At 39.2% G+C, this 21262-nt stretch overlaps 3 protein-coding genes across 3 annotated transcripts; 1 reads left to right on the top strand and 2 right to left on the bottom strand.

The window, feature by feature from the left end:
• Positions 1-1823: 1823 nt before the first annotated feature.
• Positions 1824-3699, bottom strand: LOC121807524 (tubulin-folding cofactor A-like). The gene is made up of 3 exons (XM_042207778.1): positions 2914-3699; positions 2379-2465; positions 1824-2240 (listed from the first exon to the last, which is right to left on the bottom strand). Exons 1-3 carry the CDS (start codon positions 3064-3066, stop codon positions 2154-2156), a joined length of 327 nt encoding a protein of 108 aa, XP_042063712.1. The 5' UTR covers positions 3067-3699; the 3' UTR covers positions 1824-2153.
• Positions 3700-11004: 7305 nt separating this feature from the next.
• Positions 11005-11565, bottom strand: LOC121807462 (40S ribosomal protein S27-2-like). The gene is made up of 3 exons (XM_042207698.1): positions 11521-11565; positions 11288-11418; positions 11005-11200 (listed from the first exon to the last, which is right to left on the bottom strand). Exons 1-3 carry the CDS (start codon positions 11521-11523, stop codon positions 11059-11061), a joined length of 276 nt encoding a protein of 91 aa, XP_042063632.1. The 5' UTR covers positions 11524-11565; the 3' UTR covers positions 11005-11058.
• A 4536-nt stretch (positions 11566-16101) lies between these two features.
• Positions 16102-21096, top strand: LOC121808324. Its single transcript, XM_042208741.1, has 4 exons — positions 16102-17409; positions 17976-18547; positions 18625-18847; positions 19198-21096. Exons 1-4 carry the CDS (start codon positions 16162-16164, stop codon positions 20545-20547), a joined length of 3393 nt encoding a protein of 1130 aa, XP_042064675.1. The 5' UTR covers positions 16102-16161; the 3' UTR covers positions 20548-21096.
• Positions 21097-21262: the final 166 nt, after the last annotated feature.

Raw genomic sequence — 21262 nt, 5'->3', positions numbered from 1 at the left:
TCTTGCTTTTGTGGTTTCTGGTCATTTATGTTGTTTATTTTGCATGTTTTGTGTTTATGGTATATTCTTCGTTGGTTATGTGTGTAATTAATTATGTGATATACTCTTCCTTAATTGTGTGTGGGATTATTGGTCTCGTTACCTAAAACCAGCTAGTTCTCGATACTCGGGTATAACGAGGCATAAGTCTAGTAGTTTGGCTAAATTCTCATTGTTTATAAATTTCTAGGTGTCAACTGATGTAGCATATCATGTATTTAAATTGTCAATATTTGCATATTTTTGTGTGTTATGTGTTTGTTGGTTGAAATTTCTTTGAGTTTTTATGAGATCGTTCATCTCTTGTAGGTTGATGGATGATTGTGGATAGAACTAGGGGTGGGTCGATACGATATATCGTATCGAAAACGTTGTATCGTATATCGTATCGAAAATATCGATATGAAAGAATTTCATATCGTTATCGTATCGAAAGTTTCGATATATCGAACTTTCGATATGGAGGATATCTATATCGTTATCGTATCGATATTTCGATATATCGTACCGAAATTCGATATATCGAAAATATCGATATATATCGTATATTCGATATAAACGATATATCGTACCGAAATTCGATATATCGAAAATATCGATATATATCGTATATTCGATATATATCGTATATTCGATATAAAACGATATATCGAAAATATCGATATATATCGTATATTCGATATAAAACGATATATCGCGATATAAGGAAATTCATATCGTTATCATATCGAAAACTTACGATACGGTATCGTTTCGTATCGAAAATTACGATATATCGAAAATCCGATAATTTTTCGATATTTTTCAATACGATACGAGCGATATATCATTTTTTCGATATTTTTCCCCAGCCATAGATAGAACATTGCTTTTGTAAATATATTTTATTTTTGTTTATTTTTTTATTATTATCTCTGTTATGAACTATTTCGATGCTATAGAGTCTACCACTTTGTTTCTTGCTAATCTTAGGTTGTGAGCATTCCTTTTTATTAAAAACTTGATTCCATGGGCCATATTTGGTTTGGGAAAAAAAAGGAAAGAAAACTAGAATACATCTTAGTCCCAAAGAAATTTGTGTGAATATGTGATATTGCCTCGTCTTTTAAAATTAACCTTTTGCAATGCTACGGCTTTTTAATGAATAATGCAATGCTACGGCTTTTTAATGAATAATTGATAAATTAAGAAAAATAAAAAGGAAAAAATAGCAATTTTTTTAAGAATTAACTAAAATAGAATTACTAGTTTCTAATGTGATTGATTTTGCGGCTCTAAAACTGGCACATTTTGACTATGGTTTTCGTCTATCCCTCTTCCCTAGAAAACTTTAGACGAAAACAAAAGACAAATGCTTTGCACGTGCGATGAAGAGTCACACTTCATTGGTATTCAATACGGTCTAATTTTGATTCGAAATATTTTTTAAAAATACAAAAAAATAGATAATGAAATTTTAATCTAATTTTTATGTATTAATTTTATATTAAAATATATTTAATATTCATTTGTTAAATATAATAAAATATAAATAGGATAGGTAAACTAATCGAAATAGAAAAAACACACATTGCAAGGTAGGCGGACCAATACATATTCTCTCCTTCCACTGGTCCTCTACACAACATCTCATTTTGCCATTTTAATACATCAATAATTATAATCTCATTTATATATTTCCATTTTAGATAAGTCTGACCTCAAACTCTATTACCATAAAACTAAAAATTGGAGTACATAAAAATGAGATTTCACTAACTTTTTTTCTAATTAGCTCCTTCACATTTTTTAAAACCCCGCCGAGTCAAAACAGGTCCTTATACTAGGGAAGAAAGTTGTTGCTAGCGTCAGAAGGCAGAAGCAATCCAATGTGATGTTGGTCCAAATCCTAATTATGTAGTTTTTTAACCTCAAAAGTCGGTGGTGTTATCGATCGACCCTCGACCCCATAGAGATCCGCCATTGATTTTAAAGCATTTTAACCTTTTCCCCCCACCATAGATAAAACTAGTAGCTATAGTTTGATGTCAAAGTCTCCTTAGTCATGCGATGATCATTCAGATCAAGATCAGTGCTTACATATACCACAATCCATGCGGCTAAGCATCGGAAGATTAAAATATCCGTTCAAACTCTGTAATGGTGCTCCGAGCATCACCAATCTCCGAGCCATCCTTTTGGCCAGACGACTCCACCTCAACCTGCGTGGATTCATATTTAGCAACCACATGGTTTTCGTTCGAATCGAATCAAGACAGGGTAACAGATTTACGACAGCCAAGATAAAATTTCATCAGCAGATAAGTTGTTTATGTCAGCACTGAAGCATGAAAGATTACCAAAGTGGCTTTAAGATCACTTAGAGCAGTCTCTAGACGCTTGCGGCAGTCGGGAACCATCATCCTAGATTCAGCCAGCACATTTTCCTGATACAAATTATGTAAAAACACAAGTCATATAAATGCAAGAGAGAAACAGCACAGAAGGATCATATTTTATCCACTCTGCTAGATACTATGTTTAACATTCAATCTTGAATTTCGAGTGTGAAAACATCCCTTTTTATGTTTATACCATTAAATGCAAATACGAAGTAACATATTTAGAGACTAAAACTTGATCTATGGCAATTAAAACTCAACAAGCCACGCACTGTCATGACAAACTTTGCACGTTAAATTTCTTGAATGCAGAATCGACAATCTTACTACGTTTCAAGTTATAACCTGTGATTTCAAGTTATAACCTGTGATTGCAGAAGCACCATCACAAATAGCATAACTTAGTAGCAGAGTCTAGCTTGTGTACAAATGTTTAAAATGGAAAGATATCCGACATTACATTTCATTTAGAGACAAATAGGGCACGACGAACCTGCTGTTTGAGATCATATGGATCAGCGCCTTTTGCCTTCATGTCGGCAGTTTTAGCAGACTCTTTTTCAACCTCTTTCTCGTAGGAGTGAAGCTCTTTCGCTATTCTCTTGCATGTCGATGTCTTTATGTTCAAGTTCCTCAATGTTGCCATCGTTGTGCAAATGTATGCCTACGCTTTCATCAGTACAAGACTGTAATATAGTGAAAGTAAAGCTGGTGGATAATATTTATCGTTCTCGAGCAAAGGAAAACAAACAATAGCGGCAAAGCACATCATGGAGAGGTCCAGTGAGGATGGTAATTTACTCTTATTAAATCAACTTACCTATGCAAACATATATCTATATTTCCTATTGAGAAATTTGATTGAACAAAGGGGGAAATGATGAGGTGTGACAAAAAATGAAAAATGAGACAAAACTACAAGCTGAGCATAAAAAGAAGAGGGCCAATTTGTTTCATAAATAATTGATTCGCATGTCATGATCCTGTTTGAGTAGCAAATTACTATGTTTATGTCTGGCCATGAGCTGACCAACCCGACACCGGCCATGAGGCCAAATGTACTGATTCGGATCGAGCACTGGGCTGCATAGACCATCGGGCAAACCATTCTTAGAACTTAACAGTCAACATTCAACAACACTAAACACAACATCAAACTTTAGAAAATATACACAAATTAACCTATTGTGGTTGCATTCTATCAATCATATCCATAATGTCAGAGCTCAGACAACAACTAGGAGGAAATCAAGACTAATTTCCAAAGGAAAGCTACATGAACATGAGTACAGTCTATTCAGACATCTAGTCAAAGAGGTTTACTGCATAAGACCACTTCGGTTAACTGGGAAAGTCCGATCCACGCGATAAAACTCGCCGAATTAGGACAAGGGAAAGTTCGATCCCGGCGACAAAAATCGCCAAATTAGAACACAAACCAAGTCCGGTCAAAGAAGTTTCCTTCATAAGATCAAAGACGAGTCCGGTCAAAGAAGCTTACTTCAAAGTCCAAATACGAGTCCGATCAAAGAAGCTCACTTCATAAGACCGATGACGAGCACGATGAAATTGTTTCGCAGAGCTGTAAGTAAGCAGTGATAAAAGCGAAAGGAAAAAATTTCATTTATTAAATCTCGTTCGGCAGACAATTCAGCTCCCCTACGAGAAGGCATTACGCCATTACAAAGGACTATTCTACTGTCCTCGGTTGCTAAAGTTAAGCCACCTATCTGCAAAATCCTCTGGAAGCCGAGTTCGGTTGTTCCGAGCAGATGAAGAATAAGCAGGTCGACGAGATGCTATCCTCGACCCAACACCTCTTCCGCGAGCCCCAGAAGCTCTAACCCCTCGGCGATGAAGAGTCTCTGCAATAAGCATCTGCTGATCTTGCTCGCTCATAGTCACAACTCCTCGGCGAATTTCAGTCCGTCCCTGTCTTGACGATTCCGGTTGCTCCTGAGCCCGTTCTCGTCTTGACGTTTCCGGCTGTTCCAGAGTTCGTTGTTGACTTGGAGTAGGATTTTGAACAAGGGAACCAGAGGCTTGATCTGGAGTGCGAGCATCTGTTGGCGGGAAATGCCTAAGGAATCTCTCGATTGAGGGACGCCGGGAAAGAATGATGTCGTACCGAGAAGCCCAGCGCCGTAATGATTTCACAACTTGTTGGCAAGCCGAGCTCTCCAGCGCATTGTTCCTCCGGAGTACATGATATTCCTCCCACAGTTCGTCAACTCGACTCTGAACATCTGATATGGTCACTCCCCCGCGCACACGGATGTAATCCTCGTACGCAGTCCTCTCAGCAATGGTCGTATTCAGCTCGGCCTCCAGATCCTTCTTATCGGACTCTAAGTCCTTATTATCGGCCTCCAGCTTCACTAAACGAGCCAGAAGCTCGTCATTCTTCGTCTGATCGGCTATAGCTCTTTTCTCAGCTTCGTCTAAAGCCGAAGAGTACAGCCGTTTCCAGTGAAGTATCTCCATCTCCTTGAGTACAAAGCAGCTATATTAGTTCGGCAGCTGTACCGAGCAGATAGTAAAATACAACAGGAATAAAGGCGAGTACGAAAAGCTATACGAAGACAAGTGTAGAGAATTTTTCATTCACAAGGAAAATTTTTTGCACTAGGAGGGCTTCAAGGCCATTTTACAAGGAAGAAACTAGACTAAGAGAAGGGAGACGAAATCATACTCCGCCAGCTTCGTCTCCGGCTCCTCGGTCTGGTTCAGCTTCTTTCTCCTGAGCTACCTCAGCCTCGGCCTCGCATCCTGCCGGCCTCGCCTCCGCCTCCTGATCGGCTTCCTTCTCCGGATGCCCGGCCCGCTCGACTTCGGCCTCCTGCTCCAGCGGCTCGGCCTCACCCTCTCCGTTGTAAGTCGAAGCGGGTGAAACGGGTCCCACGGAGGCAAAGATAGCCTCCAGGTTCTCGTCCCGATCAGCTCGACAACTCCGGACTCGGTCTGCAGAAAGCAGGACCGAGGATGAAGCGAGCTCCTCAAGGAGCGGCAGATTCTGAAGCCGAGCTGCTATCTCTCGGCTGTACAGAGGCAGCACGACGTCGGCCCCCTGCTCGCCCTTATCGGTAATTAGCCTTACCAGACTACCGACAAAGGCCGAGAACTGGCTGCTCAAAAAGAGTTTCTCCGTGTAAACACGGAGAGCCTCCCCCTGGGCAGCCACGGCGGCAGCCTCCTTCTGAGCCTCCCGGTGCTTCGTCTGCTCTTGCAGGATGATGAGCTGGTTTTTGGCTGACCGGGCTTCATCCTGAGCCGAGATCCTAGCAGCTCGGGCCCTCTCAAATTTGGCCTCAGCCTGTTCGGCCAGACTACGAGCAAGATGCAACTTCTTCTGCATCTCCTCGTAGTCGTGGGATGCTTTGGAGAGCTCCACGGAGACGAGCTTGGCTCTCTGAAGATGAACAAGGAAAAAACTCAACAGAATGGCCATCAAAAAATGTGGAAAAGAAGCCAAGTCAGAAAGCTTACCTCCACAAAATTCGTCGGCCATTGAAAAGGCTCAGGGACGTGTTCCGGGATGTCTGCAACCACCTCGGAGATGACCAGGTCTTTCCCCGGCACTCTTGGGGACTCATGAAATTTCCCCTTCCCTTTAGCCGAACACGGCTCCGGCTCTTTCGGATCCGAAGAAGAGGTTCTTTGCCTCTTCGGATTCTTCTCGGCTTCAGACGCCGAGCGAGGGGCTCTCTGCCTCTCCGGCTCCACAAGCTCGGAGGACTTTCGGATAGCCTTATTCAGCAAGTTCACTGTCAAAAAACAAAAAAAAAAAAAAAAAAAAAACAACAAAGTCAGATTTTCTTCGTTAAAGCAGTAGAGCATAAAGATAAAGAGAAATCCTCACCCTCGGCCTCTTCGTCCGAAGACGAGATGTCGAACACGACGTCGCCCTTGACGAGCTCAGACTCCGTGTATTGTTTCCTAACTATGGGAATCTTGTTGAGCTCGCCATCGAGCTCGTCCAACGGTTCAGGCCGAGGATGACGGATAACGGACTTCGGCCCTCTCCAGGGAAAACTAGGAGTCGCGGTCCTATCATAGTAGAAGAAGCGGTTTTGCCACTTCGGCCACTTCGTTTTACAAAAGGCCCTAAAGGGCTGTACAGGGATCAAGTAAAACCAAGACCCCTTCCTCTTAAATTGAAAGAATTTAAGGATCGCCTTCAAAGACAAATCCCTTCCTAACTTACGGAGTTCGGCAGCGAAGGCCGACAAGTGCCTCCAAGAGTTCGGAGTCACCTGGCCTAAAGGAAGCTAAAAAAAAATCTAGTAAATCTATAAAGGCAGAAGGGAGGGGGAAACGAAGCCCGCATTCTAAGCAGGCCTCGTACACGGTGGCGTAACCCTCCGGCGGGGAGTCAGCCCTATGATCACCGTCAGGTACCACCGCCTTCCCCCCAGGAAAAAAGTATTTTTCGGGTAGGGATATCACAGTATCCTTACTCAAAATACTATGGAAATACTCTACGGTCTTCTCCCCGGACTCTTTCCGGCCAGAAGACCCCTTACCGCCTCTCCTACCGCTACCCGACTCCGAAGAAGAAGAAGAAGACATTTTTCTTACTTTTTGAAGGTGAAGAAAGTCTGAAGAAATTCTTGAAAGCGGAGAGAGAATTTTCGCAAAAAAGAGAGAGTGCAGAAGAAGCAGTCGCAAAAGTGCTTCAATGATGAAGAAAGGAGGTATTTATCGGATTCGGCGAAGATTTCAAAATCGTCGCACCGTTTCGAATCCCACCTTTTCAGGATTCAACGGCCGGATTTTACTGTCGCATTTAATGCAAGGCACGTCCCCTGACATCAGCCTCCCCCTTGCCTTTATCCAGAATGCCGAAGTGACTCACTTCGCCGAAGTGATTCACTTCGCCCTTCGGGGGGGGTAGTGATGGGGTGCGTACTAAACAAGCCCAACAGCAATGACGGCCCATCAGCCGAAAGCCCAAGGAAGAGTATGAGTTCGGCATTACCAAAGAGTTCGGCCTCAGCCTACAGCTCGGTAAAAGCCAACCAATCAAGCTCTGCTCTCAGGTCGGCATCAAGCTCTACTCTCAGATCGGCAACCAAAGCAGTTCGGTCTCAGTATTCGACCGAACAAAGAGTTCGGCCTCAGCCTACAGCTCGGTAAAAGCCAACTAATCAAGCTCTGCTCTCAGGTCGGCATCAAGCTCTACTCTCAGATCGGCAACCAAAGCAGTTCGGTCTCAGTATTCGACCGAACAAGGAGTTAGTGGACCCATACAGGATTTCCACAACTTCCAACACACCCACTACCACGTGGTGTCAACTCAGGCCACGATCGTAGGCCATGACCTACGCTACATCCACGATCTTAGGCCATGACCTCCACGACATCCACAACCATCATTAGTGGTGATGCAAGCCACGATCTTAGTTCAATGTATAAATAGAACTTAGATCAGATAGAAAAAGGTTAAGCTCTCTAGAGATAAAATATCATATAGCAAGTCTGTGTTGTAAGCTGTAATCCCAGATCAAGCAATACAATCTTGCCCTCCCTTCTTCCCGTGGACGTAGATTTACTTCAGTAAATCGAACCACGTAAATTCATTGTGTCGTAGTCTTTATTCTCTACCAGTATTTACTAACATCGGAAATTCGCGGATTCATCAAATCACAAGGCTATCATCAATCAATATAGCAAGAATTCAAAATTCTTATAAAGATCAAATTTTTTACATTGTTCCATTTTTCCCAGATCCTTCATTTCCTTATATTCGTGAAATTAGAAACATTCGTCCTTTAAAGTCGAAAGAATCGAAGTTTACACGATTTTTCAAAACTAAACCAATATCTTTTGAACAGAGTGACACACCAATCAAATAACCAAAAATAAGAATGAAACAAAGGACAATTCATATCTTAAGAACATAATCAAGAGTCAGTTTTCCAGAATAGCCAGAAATTGAACTAATTACCTGGTGTGTGACAGTGTAGCGATTCGACAGAGTGAAATATGGGTTTCTCGGGTTTTTAAGGAATATTATCGGGCTACCGGGTCGGGCCGGATCTTATATTCTAGCTGACAATCCACCGGGTTGGCTCGGTCCATGTATAATTTGTACGAGGTCTCGTTTGGTTGTCCTGTTTAGCTCATATAAGGGACTCTCACGTAGCAACATGTAGGGGTGAGCAAAATATTCGAATATCCGATCCTAATCAAATCAAAATTTTAGTTTCGTTAAATTTAAATTTTTGACCAGTTTCAATTTTTCTATTCGAATCGATCCAGTTAAGATAATATAAAAACAAAAAAATATTTAATATTATTCGCTCCATCCTGTCACTTTTACTATTTTTGTCACTTTTCATTTTTACTATTTTTTTGTAGTGGACTCCACATTCCACTGACTCGTTCTTACTCACATTTTATTATAAGTATATAAGAGTATGACATAACTTTTTCAACTCAATTTCTATTACATTTCTTAAAGCCCGTGTCGGGTCAAATGGTGACAAATTATTAGAGATTAGAGGGAGTAATAACTATCAACATGATATTAGATTTTTTGAAACTGTTTACATATGTTAATTTGTTGAGACTATACCGTAGTAGTATAATTTTATGTTAATTATAGAAAATTATTTTTTGAATTTTATGGTGACAAATTATTAGAGATTGGAGGGAGTAATAACTATCAACATGATATTAGATTTTTTGAAGATTGTAACTGTTTACATATGTTAATTTGTTGAGACTATATAGTAGGAGTAAAATTTTATGTTAATTATAGAAAATTATTTTTGGGATTTTTGGATATATTTGTGCAGTTTCAGTCTTTCGAGTTCGGTTTTGTAATTTGTATTTTGATTTTTCAGATTTTTTTGGAAACGGTTTTTCGATTCGGATCGATTTTTGTAGTTCAAAATTTTATTCGATTTTATTTTAATTTTCACAAAATTTTGGTATTTTGGTTCAGTTTAATTTGGGCAAAAAATCGAATCGAATACCAAATACTCACAAGTGGTGATATGGACAAGTATACTCCATTTTTTTTATCCCATCTAGGCTTTTTTTTTCTTGGTTTCATTTTTGGTTTCATGGTTTCCTAAATCATATGGTTAAATTTGTTTTCATGTTTTATTGATTTTGTTCTTTTTGTGTTTCGATTAGTTCAAATCATTTTTTGGGTTCTTTATTTTGCTTCGGCTGGTTCAATTATTAGGGTTGATTTTCTTGCTTCGACTAGCTTTAATTTTGCAAGGATTGACTCTTCATTTTGATTATTTCGATTTTGTGCTCATTTTCACACCAACCACCAGCCTAACTTTTTAAAAATCAATAATAAAAATAAATATTAAATCAGTAGTAAAAATGGGGAGTACTACTACTATTTATAGTTGATAGATAACAATAAAACAAGATAATATAAATTACATGCTTGTAGCCTAAATTATTTTATACAACTAGATAATAGGCCGGATTAGTTATAGTCTATATCCAATCGTTTACGATCTTTTCAAGTAATCCTATATAACTTAAGCTTCTTAAAATATACCGAGACATAAAAATTGAGACACAATTACTTGTGTTGAAATTTTATAAAAGATAAATTAATTAATGATAAATTAAATTAATCTTTTAATTTTTAGTACCTTTTCATTTGTGTCATCTAATTTTAGTGGGGACACCAAAAACTTTTTAAAGCATTAATGGTATATTTAAGATTACAAATTAGTGTTTTTAATTGCATTAAAAATATCTTTAAATATTTTTTTGGTTGTAGTGTATTCATTTTTCGTAAAATTATCATCCGATTCAATTTTTGATATCACATTAATAACATAGCATAACTTATTTGTCTTTTTCCAATGAGAAATATTCTCTATCTCATTTAACATTATCTTTTGGCATGTCAGGTGATAATTTTGATTAAGGTTTAAAAGATTTAAGAATAAAATTGATATTTTAGATAACTAACCTAGATAAAATATAAATTTACCTTTTGTTATTCCCTTCCCCTTTTCTTATGAGCATCGAATTACAGGAACATATATCAATCCAAAACAATTACATAAAATCATACAATTGCAGAATAGTTCCACAAAACTAGATAACATTATTTTTTCCAAAATACACTATCTATTTAACCTAAATCTCCAAAAATTCAAATTTACAGAGATAAATACAGAATCCTTAGTAAAAATAAAACCTGTCACTTTATATATAGTAGTAGTACCATACAATGAAATTTACTTTTCATATGCGCAGATAAAACTATATATATCTTTCACAATTAACAAACAAATAATACTTCCAATATATCAGAAACAATACTAAAGCCCTACAAAAAAAACAAGTTTACAAAAGAAAACAATTTGGAAGAAAAATAGTAGTAGTAATATCCACCAAAATTAAAAATAAATCCAAACAAATAACTAAAAATAAATTTTAAATCTAAAAAATGCAAACTAAGTATAATAAATACTGCCTCTAATATATCCAACTCTGTTACCAAACAACAGCAACGAAACCAATAAAACCCTACAAAAAAAACAAGTTCAAATAATTGATATAAATTGGAAGAAGAATAACAGCAATCCACAGCAAAATTCACAAGAAATCCAAACAAATAACCAAAAAAACAATTTTTAATACTCGCATTTCATCACGATGATGGTGATGCCTCGCCCTTCAGCCGGTAGGAGCAGCCCTCGGTGAGCCTGGCGCGCCCACCCGTAGGCTGGCACAGCACCATCTGGCAGTTGCTGCACATAACCACCGTCGTCGAGTGGCTGAACACCGTCATTCTACACGCTCAAACCAACAAGTTAATTTCAATCCAATTTTTTAAAACTCATCTATAGTTATATGAAATAATTATTCCTAAACCCTACATGTTGAAGCAGCCCGGGCATTTGACGTCCATGAAGAAAGAGTTTGGCGTTGGAACTAGGCGCTTGAGCTTGTGCTTGCTCTTCTCAAGCTCCGGCGGTGGGTTGAGCAGATCGTAGTCGTTCGACAGGACCTATTCATAATCAGAAAATTACCGATCGGCCAATTCGATTGCGTTGATAAAGGTAACAAAATTAAAAATTAATATGATTTGATCGTTCGATAGAAAACCTACCATTTTTCTTTTTCTTCTTTGGAGATTGAGAAACGGCGATAAGGATCAAAAGAGGATTCTTATACGCACAATATATAATAGAAAAAAGTAAAAAACAAATCTAATTTTTACTATACTCCTAATCATATCTTGTTAAGATATGAATTCTAACAGTTAGATTCATTTATTTATTATCAGTTATTAATTTATTATTGTGAATAAATGGAAATTGCAAAATTTTAGCTATTCATTTATTTATTATGTATGTATCTTGAATAATACTAATTATTGTATAACCATCACAGTTATTAATTTATTATTGTGGATAAATAGAAATTGCAAAATTTTAGCTATTCAGTTTTAAGCATGAGAATTGGAATTTTAATGAAATCTCATACTGAAAAGGGTTAGCTATTCGGTTTTAAACATGAGAATTGGAATTGAATGAAATCACATCCTACTGAAAGGTTATATGTTAGAGTATATATACAGAAAAATATTTTTATAGTTTATTGGAACATGTCATCATAATAGATGATTCAATTGATTTCTTGCAAAAGTGAAACGGTTTCACAAGGCTGGAGATGGCAAAATTTGGACAGCTCATTTTCTACATACGATTTAGCATCATATTTCGTGAAATCCATCCCCTACTCCAACGGTTATTACCTTAGTTATGATTTGTTTTCTAGGCTCATATCACTATATTCATATCATGATTTAGGGGATGTTATGAATTAGACAAATAAACACTTTATCAACTTCTCAGTTTATACAATATGATACAATACAACTCACTCATATTTATGCGAGTTCCGTATTTATTCTAGAATTCTCTACTCTATTATTTTAAATTCTAAAACATTACATTTTTAAAATTCTAAACATCTAGATTTTTATAGTAAATTATTAAATAATAGTATCTATATTCTAGATATTCATAATATCTAAATTTAGATAATGTCTAAATATTTCCACTACAAAATTAAGTTTATTTCTTTTATTCCATCATAAGCTTCTCATATTTACCGCACCACATTTCTCCCATATTTCAACAATTATCATTTCAACCGTAGCACATGCTAAGTCTAACCACATTTTCAACCTCAATTTTAAATACAAACTCAAATTAACAATTTGAAATATTTTTAAGAGCATCCACATCCATGCTCTTGCCAACGAGCAGGGATGTGGGCCCGGATCTACTTTTACTCCCTGCTCTTAGTCAAGAGCACAACACCCACATCCGTGCTCTTCCGCTAGGACTAGCTCAAGGGTCCCACCATTCTATTATTCAATTTAAATAAAAATATTTCCACAATATTAAAATGCATTAAAAATAACCAGAATAATATTACAAATTACAAAAAAATTAAAAATTACATAATTAAAATTTTCATAATTAAAGTCTTAAAAATTAAAAATTACATAATTTAAATCCTAAAAATTAAAAATTATATAATTAAATTAATAAAATTAAAAAACCCCACTACTCGTGGCCGAATTTCGCCCAAATGTGTTTGATTAGGTCTTCTTGTAGCTCAACGTGGGTTCGGGTATCGCGCATTGTGTGCCTTGTTTCGATCCTCTCACCCACCGTCGTATGCACACCTCGGCGTGAGGGAGACCTCGCGGTTGAGCTTCCGGCTTCATCCTCGTCGTAAAAGCTAGCCGCCCTCGGTCCTTCGTCGGCTATAATCATGTTGTGCAAGATAATACACGTGTACATGATGTCGGCGATATTTTTCACGTACCACAGCCGAGACAGGGCCTTCACAATGTTGAATCGGGCAAGGACCCCAAAAGCCTTTCGACGTCTTTACGAGCGGACTCTTGACGCTGCGCAAAAAGAACCCGTCTCGGGTCTTGCGAGTTGCTGAGCGTCTTCACGAAAGTCGACCACCTTGGGTAGATACCATCGGCGAGATAGTAACTCATGTGGTATGTATTTCCGTTGACGGTGTAGTCGATCGTCGGTGCTACACCATTCAACACACCATTGAAGAGTGGTGAAGAATAGAGCACGTTCAAGTCATTGTTGGATCCGGCAACATCGAAATATGCATGTCAAATCCATAGGCGGTAGTCGGCGACCGCTTCAAGGATAAGTGTTGGGTCACCGCCTTTGTGGCCGCTTAAGTGTTGCCCCCTCCAAGCAGTCGGGCAATTCTTCCACCTCCAATGCATGCAGTCAATGCTGCCAAGCATACCGGGAAAACCATGGACTGTTTCGTGAAGACGAAGCAACTGCTAGCAATCATCGGTGGTGGGTGCCCGAAGGAATTCATCCCCGAAAGCTGAACGAATGCCCTCGCAAAAATTTTGAAGGCAAAGGATTCCAGTGGACTCACCGACATGCAAATACTCGTCGAAGAGGTCAGTCGTTTGCCCAGTAGCAAGTTGTCGGATGGCACACGTACACTTCTGCAACGCCGAGAGACTTTGCCGACCGACTGCGTCTGTACTTGTTTGAAAGTATTCAACACGAGCGGACAATGTGTTGACAATACGCATAAACAAGCGTTTTGACATGCGAAAACGGTGCCGAAAGTAATCTTCCGGAAACCGCGGCTGGTCGGAAAAATAGTCGGCAACGAGCCTTTCGTTGGCTCCCTCCCGGTCACGATGGATGTATCGGCGAGTTGATCTAGTTGGTTGAGGAGGAGGGGTGGGGGTATTCGCTGAGACATAGGCTTCATAGGCGGCAAGATGTTGTTCATAGTATTCTTGTTATTCGCGCTCCGCTTCCGCAATGAGATGGGTGAAATCCATTTGAGGGTTTGAGTGAGAGAGGAAGATGTAGATATAAGTTGTATGAAAAAAATATAAATGAGAGATTAATGAGAGATGATTTGATGTGAAAAATGGATGATGAATGTGTGTATTTATAGATGATTTTGGGGATAATAAAAATCCAAAAAATAAAAAAAAATCTAGAAAAACGGTAAAAATCGACCAAATTTTTGGGATTCTGATTTTTTTTTTAATTTTTGGTATTATTTTCAATTTCTTAAAAAAATTTGAATTTCCAACCGAAATGCCGTTGGCCAATCAGAACGCGCCACGTCAGCTGCTCGCTGACACTGACGTGCTCGATGCATCGAGCAGCGCCGCGCCAGCGGCAAGAGCGCAGCGGCGGACAGCGGTGCCGTGCCGCTGGCACGGACGGACGGACAGCGTCTTGCTCACCTCTGCGGATGCTCTAAAATTTCACGTGAATTTCATTCTTTATTAAAAAGTACATTGAACTACATATTTAGGCTTTATACTTGTTACTGCGCATATTTGCAGTTTTTATACTTGTGAAATATCATTTGCGGATCTCTACACTTGTATTTATGCATGTTTTAAGGTTCTTTTCATTTTTGGGCCTTTTTAGACAAAACCCCCTCAAATAGATAGAGGACAAATTTATACACAATTTTCTCTCTTTCCTTCTTCCTCTTTACTCCTTTGCTCTTCTTTTCCTTTTTCCTCTTTTCTCTTTCCTCTTTCCTCGTTCTGTTAAATAATATGCGGTGATAAGTGATGCAATTCTTCATCAAATTCGAATTTTAGATTGTACTTTTGCCAGAATAAAATCGATCCAAAGATTCGAATTTTTTAAACAACAAATTCAAACTGTGGATAGTTACAATTTTATAACTAGATAGGAACCAATACGAAATCCAAAATATCATAGTTATAAAATTATACTCCTCGAAATTAAATAAATTCAAGTTTTATAAAAGAAACCCCATGGGATCCAAAAATCCGAGCCATTTGGTCAGGTATTTAACGTAAAACAAATCAAGGCCCAGGGAAAATGATTTTACATTATACTACAAAATTTGGTACACTTTTGAAGAAAAAATGAAAATTAAAGGAAAATACGATGATCATTATTATTAGTATTATTAAATATTAAATCTATGCTTGATATCATTCTCACGACTCAATAGTTGAACTTCACCATAAACAGAAACTCTACCTGCAATTTGTTCGATCTGCTCCGTTGTTAATCCACCAACCTTGTAAAATATGAATTTCGATAATTCCTGTAAAATAGGAAAGAGGAAAGAGAAAGGCGAAAATAGAGAAAATAATGTATAAATTTGCCCTCTATTCATCTGAGAATATTTTCGTCCGTAAAAAAAGTGAAAAAGTGAAAAAAACCTTAAATCGTGTATAAATACAAGTATAAGGACCACAACTAATATTTTACAAGTGTAAGGACTACAAATGTAGTGATAAGTATAGAACCTAAATATGTATTCTAAAAAGTATATATATGTGTATATTTTTAACTATTCAATGAAATAATTTGGTAATTTCCTATATTTTGTGAAAAAATAATTTAATAAAAAAGGAGAAAAAGATGAAAAATGTAAAAATCTCTTATTGTAACAAAAATTGTACTACTATGCTTCAATAACGAAATTATGAAAGATTTAGCAAATTTCTCTTAAAATTCAGTGATGAAAATTAGACTGGGCCCACTTGAAACCAATCGTAGGGCCAGCGTGCTCTCAAACACGTCACGGATGCAGAAATGACCATCGTACCCCTCTCTCGGTTATGGATTAGCGCATCAGAAAAGTCTAATTAGAGAGCTCAGTCTTTGACTCCATATTTTTCACTCACTCCGATCCGATCACGAAACCGTTCGTCGCCGCCGGCAATATGCTGCCGCCGGAGCTCCATCCCCGGGCATTCCGCCCCCACATCTCCCCCTCCAGCAGCGCCCCCTCCTTCGCCACCTCCTCCTCCTATAACGGAGACCAAAACCCTAACCCTAACCCTCCGATATCCTTATATCACGGCGGAGCAGCCGGAATTGGCCGCCGCTCCAGCTCCTCTAAGAAGAACTCTCGATTCTCCCCCTCCTCCTTCGTCCACAATGCCAGAATCGCCTTCGCGCTCGTCCCGTCCGCTGCCTTCCTCCTCGACCTCGGCGGCGCTCCGGTCGTCGCCACCCTTGTCGTCGGTCTCATGGTTGCGTATATCCTCGATTCGCTCAATTTCAAATCCGGTTCCTTCTTCGCCGTCTGGTTCACCCTCATCGCCGCGCAGATTACCTTCTTCTTCAGCTCATCGCTCTACTACACCTTCAATTATGTTTCAATTGCTCTTCTCGCTGCCCTAACTTGTGCATTGGCGAATTTCCTAATCGGAGTTTGGGTATCGCTGCAGTTCAAGTGGATACAGATCGAGCACCCAACCATCGTGCTCGCTCTCGAACGCCTCTTGTTTGCGTGTGTTCCACTTATCGCTTCCACGCTTTTTACCTGGGCGACTGTTTCTGCAGTGGGTATGTGGAACGCTGCTTACTACCTCATGGTTTTTAATTGCGTTTTCTACTGGCTGTACTCAGTTCCCCGTGTGTCCTCGTTCAAATTGAAGCAAGAAGTGAATTTCCATGGAGGTGAGGTCCCCGAAGATAGTTTCATTCTTGGGCAGCTTGAAAGCTGTGTGCATACCCTGAGTCTTTTGTTCGTTCCTGTGTCGTTCCACTTTGCCTCCCACTATAGGGTTATGTTCTCATCCAGTGCTGCCGTCTCCGATTTGTTTCTGCTTTTCTTCATTCCCTTTCTGCTTCAATTGTATGCATCCACAAGAGGGGCATTGTGGTGGGTTACTAAGAACGAGTACCAGTTGCAGAGCATTCGATTTGTCAATGGTGCTGTGGCTTTAGTTGTTGTTGTTGTATGCCTGGAGATTCGTGTTGTTTTTCACTCATTTGGGCGGTACATTCATGTTCCACCACCTCTGAATTATCTGCTTGTCACCGTCACAATGCTTGGAGGAGCTGCTGCTGCAGGTTCTTATGCTCTTGGTATGGTTTCCGACGCATTCAGCTCACTCGTATTCACTGCATTGGCTGTCACTGTCAGTGCTGCTGGAGCGATTGTAGTCGGATTTCCTATCATGGTAGTTTTCTGGTCCATTTACGACTTTGGTCATCTGATAATGTGATTTTCCTTTTGTAACTCCTTATTTGAGGATTGGTTTTGTGAATTTACTCCTTACTTAAGGTGTGCCTTTTTCTTTCTTGTATTGGCACGTTATGGTAGCTTCGGACTGTTATTGTTTTGAGAACTTTTATGGAATTTGCTTAAGTTTGTCTATGGTTGAAAGGAATATCTTCTCTAAACAGAATGCACAATTGACCATATTCTGTGGATGGTGCTATCTCTCGACTCATTGCTATAGAAAATCAAAGTTAGATGAGTCCTCATTAACTCTTAATTATAACCAGTGTTAGATTTACTAGTGCAAAGGAATGGGATGCTGAGTATCATGATAAGGTTATCTAGAAAATACTCATAGATGAGTCCCCATTTTCTGTTTTTGCAGTTTTCTAAGAACAGAAAACTATTTTAGAAAACAATTATTCTCTGGAAAGTGGGAAAACTAATGTATATTGTGATCCCAAACTTCTCTTCATGATTTATGAGTATAGTGCATACCTCTGAACGACTCCTTTTCCTTTACAGTTCCTTCCACTCCCTTCAGCAGCTGGATATTGTTTGGCTCGTTTCTTCACGAAGAAGAGCTTGTCATCATACTCTGCATTTGTTGTGTTGGGGAGTTTGATGGTTGCTTGGTTCATGTTGCATAACTACTGGGATCTTAATATTTGGATAGCAGGCATGTCATTGAAATCTTTTTGTAAGCTTATAGTTGGCAGTGTGCTTCTGGCAATGGCAGTTCCTGGTTTAGCTGTTCTTCCTCCACAATTTTCTTTCCTGACTGAAGCTGGATTGATCGGCCATGCCTTCTTGTTGTGCTATATTGAGAACAATTTTTTTAACTATTCAAATGTGTATTACTATGGGATGGATGAGGATGTGATGTACCCGAGTTATATGGTTGTCATGACTACTTTTGCGGGTCTGGCCATTGTCAGGAGACTTTCTGTAGACCGGAGAATTGGATCAAAAGCAGTTTGGGTTCTGATTTGTCTCTATTCTGCAAAGTTGTCCATGCTTTTTATGGCTTCAAAGGCTGTGTTGTGGGTTTCGGCTGTTCTATTGCTAGCAGTATCTCCTCCTTTGCTGCTTTATAAGTACTAGCAAAACCTTTTTTCCTATTGTTAATGTTGCACTTTTCCTCATAAACTTAATGGGTCTGGTTACCTTGCAGGGATAAATCTAAATCATCAGCCTCAAAGATGAAACCTTTTCAAGGTTATGCACATGCTGGTGTGGTTGCCCTGTCAGTCTGGTTTTGTCGCGAAACAATATTTGAAGCTCTTCAGTGGTGGTATGGAAGGCCTCCATCTGATGGCTTACTATTGGGTTCTTGCATTCTCTTGACAGGCTTAGCTTGTATACCGATTGTCGCTTTGCACTTCTCACATGTCATGGTACAGTTCTTTATTACTACTATTGTTTTGATGTTTTGATTGCATGTTCATGTTTTTATTTCTATTTAGCTTCACTTATGGATAGGACCAAATGTTTACATGCCATGTCATATGTTTACCTCAATTATTTAGATAATTCCTTGATGCTCATAATCACATAGCTCCAAAAGATTCTTTATACAGCATTCTCAACCATTAGTCCATCCAGTATATGATGCTTGGAAGATTAACATCTTCTTTTGCATTTTCTATCACTTCTAAGAAGCATTGTTGGTTAGCATGCATGCTTAGCAATTTGTTTTTATTAGGAATTTAGGATTAACTGAAGATTTTTCGATCTTAATTTGCAGGCTGCAAAGAGATACTTGGTGTTGGTCATAGCAACTGGTCTGCTATTCATCGTGATGCAGCCTCCAATTCCACTGGCATGGACTTATCACTCTGACCTAATTACATCTGCACGTCAATCTGCTGATGATATTTCCATATATGGCTTCATGGCTTCAAAGCCCACGTGGCCATCATGGTTGCTTATTGCAGCAATCCTTCTCACCCTGGCTGGTGTCACCTCTGTTATTCCGATATCTTACATTGTTGAGTTGAGAACATTTTATGCCATTGCTGTGGGAATTGCTCTTGGCATCTACATATCTGCAGAGTATTTTCTTCAGGCAGCAATTCTACATGCCCTTATCATTGTCACCATGGTGTGCACGTCTGTGTTTGTGATTTTCACTCATCTACCTTCCACTTCTAGCACCAAGTTCTTGCCTTGGATGTTTGCTCTGATCGTGGCCCTATTTCCGGTAACATATTTACTGGAGGGCCAGGTGAGAATTAACAAGGCTTGGCTTGGAGAGATCAGAGCTGAAGCCATGGCTGAGGAGGACAATAAAATTGCGACATTACTTGCTGTTGAGGGTGCAAGGACATCTCTCCTTGGTTTATATGCTGCTATCTTTATGCTTATAGCGCTTGAGATAAAATTTGAGTTAGCTTCACTTATTCGCGAGAAGTTTGCGGAAAGAGGTGGGCTTCGACACAGTCAGTCGGGTGAAAGCAGTTCAGCTATGGTGCCTCCTAGATTGAGATTTATGAAGCAGCGCAGGGCCTCTACTATGCCAACATTCACTATAAAGCGGATGGCTGCAGAAGGAGCCTGGATGCCTGCAGTTGGTAATGTTGCCACTGTAATGTGTTTTGCAATATGTTTGATCTTGAATGTGCATCTCACCGGAGGATCAAACCGCGCTATATTTTTCTTGGCACCTGTCCTGCTGCTGCTTAACCAGGATTCAGATTTCTTTGCTGGTTTTGGTGATAAGCAGAGGTACTTCCCTGTTTCTGTCGCTATCTCCACCTACTTGGTGTCAACTTCTGTGTACAGTATATGGGAAGAAGTGTGGCATGGCAACACAGGATGGGGCGCTGATATTGGGGGACCTGACTGGATATTTGCTGTCAAGAATCTAGCCCTCCTTGTACTGACCTTCCCAAGCCATATCCTTTTCAACCGCTTTGTTTGGAGCTATACGAAACAGGATTCAAGGCCCTTGCTTACCATACCGCTGAATCTGCCGCCAGTCATAATGACGGACATTATCAAGATCAAGATATTGGGGCTTCTTGGAGTTATATATTCCTTGGCTCAGTATCTGATTTCGAGACAGCAATATCTGTCCGGGTTGAAGTATATTTAGACAAGATGTGTTGAATGTGTTATTGCTAATTTACCCTTTTTGTTGCTTAAATGGCACATGAGATTTTGGGAAAGGCTCAAGTGGCATGGGCAGGGGTGGGTTGGGTTGGGTTGAGTGCTGGAAGCAATTGCATCGAGTGAAAATTACGTGCTTCTTGCTTGTAATTTGTACAATGAGGAAACGGAGAGGGTTGAATTCAATTTATACAATGAAGAGAATTGCAGGCCCTGTGTAGTGCAATCGACTGTGGTGATTGCTTCCTATAACTCACCCTCCCCTTTCCCTTTGCTTTTTGGTCGTGCTTTCTTGTGTGGGAGAGGAAGTGGTGAAAAAACGGAATGAAAAGAGACTGGTAACATGAAGGGTGAATGGAGAATCTTTACTGATTTCTTTTTTTTTTAAAAAAGAGTTGAGAGCAGTGTGTGTGCAGATTTGGTACGAGAATCTCTCTCGCTTTCTTTTCGATTGAAAAATACGTGAAATTTTGTCATTTAAAAATAACTTTTGATTTGCTGTTTGTTAATCACGCAACATTCAAAGTTAACAAACTAAATTATAACTTCCTACCATTAATTTCATTGAAAATTAGTCATGCGGATAATTGCGAATTGTAGTAGAAGTTATTGATTCATTTGCAAACTGAGACTACTTGCAACATTTGGGATAGACTATGATGGAGATGAAATTGAAATAGGCTGAGATGTATGAGAGATAG

This window comes from Salvia splendens, chromosome 6 (assembly GCF_004379255.2).
Source record: "Salvia splendens isolate huo1 chromosome 6, SspV2, whole genome shotgun sequence".
Taxonomy (NCBI): Eukaryota; Viridiplantae; Streptophyta; class Magnoliopsida; order Lamiales; family Lamiaceae; genus Salvia; species Salvia splendens.
The sequence above is the reverse complement of the archived record's forward strand: the minus strand, read 5'-3'. Positions and strand labels throughout refer to the sequence as shown.